Source organism: Buceros rhinoceros, unplaced genomic scaffold, assembly GCF_000710305.1.
Source record: "Buceros rhinoceros silvestris isolate BGI_N320 unplaced genomic scaffold, ASM71030v1 scaffold9664, whole genome shotgun sequence".
In the NCBI taxonomy this organism is placed as follows: domain Eukaryota; kingdom Metazoa; phylum Chordata; class Aves; order Bucerotiformes; family Bucerotidae; genus Buceros; species Buceros rhinoceros.
In genome coordinates, this window is record NW_010410039.1 from 245 (window position 1) to 5,596 (window position 5,352).

General features: G+C 42.6%; 1 protein-coding gene across 1 annotated transcript; it reads left to right on the forward strand.

Moving 5' to 3' along the window:
- Positions 1-2,169: 2,169 nt before the first annotated feature.
- LOC104492846 (putative Golgi pH regulator C) lies at positions 2,170-4,627 on the forward strand (the record flags this gene model as incomplete). Its single annotated transcript, XM_010135449.1, has 5 exons — positions 2,170-2,262; positions 2,611-2,706; positions 3,279-3,368; positions 3,992-4,057; positions 4,217-4,627. Coding segments are annotated over 5 exons (552 nt in total), but the record flags the coding sequence as incomplete, so codon positions are not given.
- Between the last annotated feature and the right edge of the window lie 725 nt (positions 4,628-5,352).

Below are 5,352 nucleotides of genomic sequence, written 5' to 3' on the forward strand. Positions count from 1 at the left end.
CAGGCAGTGGAAGCAGGGACAGGTGTCCTGGGAAGAGTATAGAGACACTGCCTGGCTGAGTAGGGATGGGGTCAGGAAGGCCAAAATGTGTCTGGGACTGAACTTGACAAGGGGTGCAAAGAATAGTAAAGGCTTCTAAAGGCATGTCATCCAGAAAAGGAAGGTTAAAGAGAGCAACCCTCTGATGAGCAAGACTGGCAAGATGGTAATAACAGACGAGGAGAAAGAAGGCTGAGATGCTCAACAAATTTTTTGCCTCAGTCTTCACTGATGACTTCTCTTCCCACACCTCCCAAGTTGCTGGGTTGTAAGGTGAACCAGGGTGGCAAAGTGGCTCTCATTTTAAGAGGAGATTGGGTTCTTGACCACCTGAGGAGAAACCTGAACATACATAAATCTATGGGACCTGATGAGATGTATCCCAGAATCCTGAGGGAACTGGCTGATGTAGTTGCCAAGCCATTCTTCAGGGGATGTGCAAAGGGCCAAGCCATTCTTCAGGGTATGTGAAAAGTCCTGGCTGTGAGGTGAAGTCCCTGGTAACTGGAAAAGGGACCCATTTTTTTAAAGGGTAGAAAGGAGGACCCCAGGAACTACCGACCTGTCAGCCTCACCTCTGTGCCTGGCAAGATCACAGAACAGAATCTCCCAGAAGCTTCACTAAAGCACATGGGGGATAGGGAAGTGATGCGAGACAGCCAGCATGGCTTCACCAAGGGCAAGTCCTGCCTGACCGTCTATGATGAAATGATACATAAGCACACAAAGGGAGAGCTACAAATGTCATCCGTCTGGAATTCTGTAAAGCCTTTGCCACAGTCCGCTATGACATCCTTCTTTCTAAATTGGAGAAATGGATTTGATGGGTAGACTGTTTGGTGGATAATGAGTTGGTTGGATGGTCACATCCAAGGACTAGTAGTTAATGGCTTGATGTCCAGTTGGAGACTGGTGACAAGTGATGTCCTTCAGGGGTTTGTACTGGGAAGAGTGCTGTTTAATATCTTCATCAGTGACATAGTGGGATTGAGTGCACCCTCAGCAAATTTGCAGATGACACCAAGATGAGTGGTGTGGTTGACACATCTGAGGGACAGGACACCATCCAGAGAGACCTGAACATGCTGGAGGAGTGGCCTCTGTGAACCTCATGAGCTTCAACAATGGCAAGTGCAAGGTCCTGAGTTGGGCCCCCAGTATCAGTACAGGCTGGGGGATGATGAGATTGAGAGCAGCCCAGTGGAGAAGGACTTGGAGGTACTGGTGGATGAAAGGCTGGACGTGAGCTGACAATGTGTGCTCGCAGCTGAGAAATCCAGTCGTATCGTGGGCTGCATCAAAAGCAGGGTGTCAAGCAGGTCAAGTGAGTTGATCCTGATGCTCTACTCCACTCTGGTGAGGCCTTACTTGGAGTATTGTGTCCAGCTTTGGGGCTCCCAGCATATGAAAGACATGGACCTGTTGTGGAGAGTCCAGAGAAGGGCCACAAAAAAGATCAGAGGGCTGGAGCACCTCTGCTATGAGGACGGGTTGAAAGAGTTGGGGTTGTTCAGCCTGGAGAAGATTCCTGGGAGATCTTATTGCAGCCTTTCAGTACTTAAAGAGGGCCTGTAAGAAAGATGGGGACAGTCTTTTTAGGAAGGCCTGTTGTGACAGGACAAGGGGTGATGGTTTTAAACTGAAAGAGGAGAGGTATAAGACTAGATATAAGGAAGTTGTCTTTTGCAGTGAGGGTGGTGAAACACTGTCACAGGCTGCCTAGAGAGGTGGTAGGTGTCCCATTCCTGGAACTCAGGGTCGGGTTGGATGGGGCTCTTGGCAGTCTGATCTAATTGAAGATGTCCCTGCTCACTGCAGCGGGGTCGGACTAGATGACCTTTGAAGGTCCCTTCCAACCCAAAACATTCTATCATTCTAATTTGGAGTTTAGATCACGATTTCCTTCCAGTTCAGATACATACTGGAGTATGCCACACGTCCCTAAAGCCATTCAGAAACTTTTCAATTAAAAGTTTTGAGTTCAGAAACAGTTGAATTAAGAGGAATAGCAGAATAAAGCTGCATTTGCTACACTTGGCGCTTCATTAAAATTTTGTGTTGTGGGTGATTGTGGAATGATACATTTTTTTTTGTGTGTTCTGTTCCCCTTCCCTCCTTTTGTGTTTCCAGGAGAGAATAGAATACTCCAAAACTTTCCAGGGAAAATACTTTAATTTTTTGGGTTATTTTTTCTCCATCTATTGCGTCTGGAAAATCTTCATGGTATGTAAATGTTTTCATGTGTTTTATGTGGACATAAGCAAGTGTTACACCCTGCACAGATGATGCTATACATGCAGTTTATTAAATAATGCTCGTTTCCTTAAAATCTGGCTTCTGCAAATTCTGAAAGAAACTGTTTCTTTGTTGGAATAAAGCTCTGGATCTATCTTTTTGTGGAGAGCATTAGACAAACAATTCTTGCACGCGTTTTGCACTGTCTTAGACATTTGGACTGCCCCCTGCTCCTTTCCTTGGTGATACAATGTAAGTCCTGCATGTGTTTCATGTGTAACAGAAAGGTACGCTTTTGTTGTGTTGTTTGAATGTAAATCCATTTTGTTCTTGCAGGCAACCATCAATATTGTATTTGATCGTGTGGGGAAGACTGACCCAGTCACAAGAGGAATTGAGATCACTGTAAATTATCTGGGAATCCAGTTTGATGTGAGACTTGATGAATTCTTACAGCCTCTTCAGCAATTCCTATCTTATTTAAATAAAATCATACTGCTGATAGGGAGACAGTGATAGAACCCTGAGAATGTGTCTTTGACGTCTGACTCACTGAGGAGGAAGGGAAAATGCACCATGTACTTTGCTTTCACACAGATTTTATGCTGGGGTGGTAATGTGGTCTTGCTAGAGGGGCAGTGATTTGCTTGTTTGTTTTGGGTAAATGGAAACACATTAGTCAACCTGTGTAGATTTAATACATTTAACTACAGAGTAATAATATTTGCTCATGCATGTAGGTGTTCTGTCATTTAGACTTTTTAAATATATCCCTGTGAATATGGGGTTCTTTGTGATTGGTGTAAGCGAAATCTGTTTTTCCTGTGTGTTTGCAGTAAACAATTGCTAATATATTTGTAAAAATGTCTGTTACATAAACCTGTCTACAGTGGATATTTGTACAGTTAGGAAATGCAAAGACCCTCAAGAATTGGCAGCTATATGATGTGGTGTAAATAGGGTTAGCATTAAGAGATTTAACTGCATTCTTCTTGTTGATACAGGTGAAATTCTGGTCTCAGCACATTTCTTTTATTCTTGTTGGAATAATCATTGTTACCTCTATCAGAGGATTGTTAATCACGCTTACAAAGGTAAGAGCCAGGTTTTGAACCAGGAAAGCTGTTACTAGTTCTTAGATGTGACAAATACCGCGTAAACTTTCAATGGACATTTATGTTTCAAATATCTGAATATAAATACTTGCAGAGGGAGGAAGGAAAGAGAGACACCTTCTGCAGCATACCTCCCTACTCAGTCTCTTGTTTTTACTGTTGGGAAGAGCTGTAGGTGTAAAATGAAATGTTAAATGTAAGCAAGGGTTCAAAATGATGCTGTAGCTAGGGTTTATCGGTAAGGTTGATGAGATGGTGATTAAAGAGTTTAGGTTGCTTAATTTGGGCTGCTGGTAGGACTAGAAAGGCATTAACTCAAGACATGCGACTCATTGTCTTGGTCTGGCTTTTGGTACCTAAGCTTAAACTTCAGTATGTATCATATGACTTTTTCTACATGACACCACTGGCTTAGAGAGATTCCTGTTTAAGACTAAGACTGCAGGTTTCTCAAAGTAGGGTACAGGCAGCCCTCCAGGAAGTATGCTTTCTATTGCTTTTTTAATGAAAAAGTATTGAATGGTATGTACCTTTCATGCTGTCCTATGGCACATCAGGCTTACCTGACTGCTTATTTCCAGTGCTTTTTTTTTTCTTCCTAGTTCTTCTATGCCATTTCCAGCAGCAAGTCCTCCAATGTTATCGTGCTGCTTTTAGCACAGATAATGGTATGTAGAACCATGGGCACTCTGACGTACATTTATGCATGCATACATATTATTGTGTTTGGGCCTATACACAATACTAAGATCTTTGTATGCTGACCCGTGTTAGAGCTGCATAGCCAATTGTGAAACAGTAACTACTTTCTCTCTTTTAATTTACAGGGTATGTACTTTGTGTCATCAGTGCTCCTGATCCGGATGAGTATGCCTCTAGAGTATCGCACTATTATTACGGAAGTCCTAGGAGAGCTCCAGTTCAACTTTTATCATCGTTGGTTTGATGTGATATTCCTAGTTAGTGCACTGTCCAGTATCCTCTTTCTCTACTTAGCGCACAAACAAGCCCCAGAAAAGCATATGGCCCTCTAAGTAAGGACTGCGGTCACACACTGCTGTCTGTCCTTTCAGCTGCACTGCTGCAACTCCTGTGGACTGCAAAACTTGGAGAGTCAGGACTATTCTGTGCAATCTAGCAGTGTAACTGGCTCTTTGAACTTCCACACATGTCATCATCAACCTCTGTGGCTCACTTTTTTTAAGGTGCCACAGCTTGAAGGAAAGGGGCTGCACATAATTGAATGTGAGATAGTTCATTGCCCAGGAATAAGGGCTCTCTTTGGTACACTAATATCTATAGGTTGGAAGGACATCTGTTAGCAGAACATCTGCATAGAAGGCTCCAAGGAAATGAGATTTTTCTTTTGAAAATCAACTCATAATTTGGATTCAGAGGATGGGAATTCAGGAGTTGAATGTTTGAGTCTGTGGAATTAAATAAGCTTTCATAATATCTCATGTGAGCATCACAGTGGTTTTTTTTGGGGGGGTTTGGGGGGTGATTTTTTTTTTTTTTTTTTTTTTTTTTTTTTTTTTTTGGTCAGTGCCATCGATGTGGCTGGAAGTGATCTGGAGAGTGGCTAGGATTTGAAGCCTGGCAGAAGTGGAGAGAATTTCACTCCATTTCTGTATGGAGAGTATGCTAGTGTGTATCACTAGTACCTGCTCCTCCATGGGAGCTGGAGATGAGCTTTCTGTGCTTCCTGAGTCTCAACTTTGGTTTCTTTCCCCGCATAAATGGATCTGAGGTTTTGGATTCCTTTTTTGCTACAGAGTTCAGTGTGAAGTCAAAGACCATAGCTATGCCTTGTGTACCTTTACATGTTACAAATTAGTTTACCTTATATGCTGTAAATCTGGTGTTCCCCACAATGTGTGTATTCTTCTACAGTCTACCATTTCTCCTTCTTGATGTAATTCAAGGCATAAAAGTAAATTGTTCCTGTGACTTGAATTTGTAA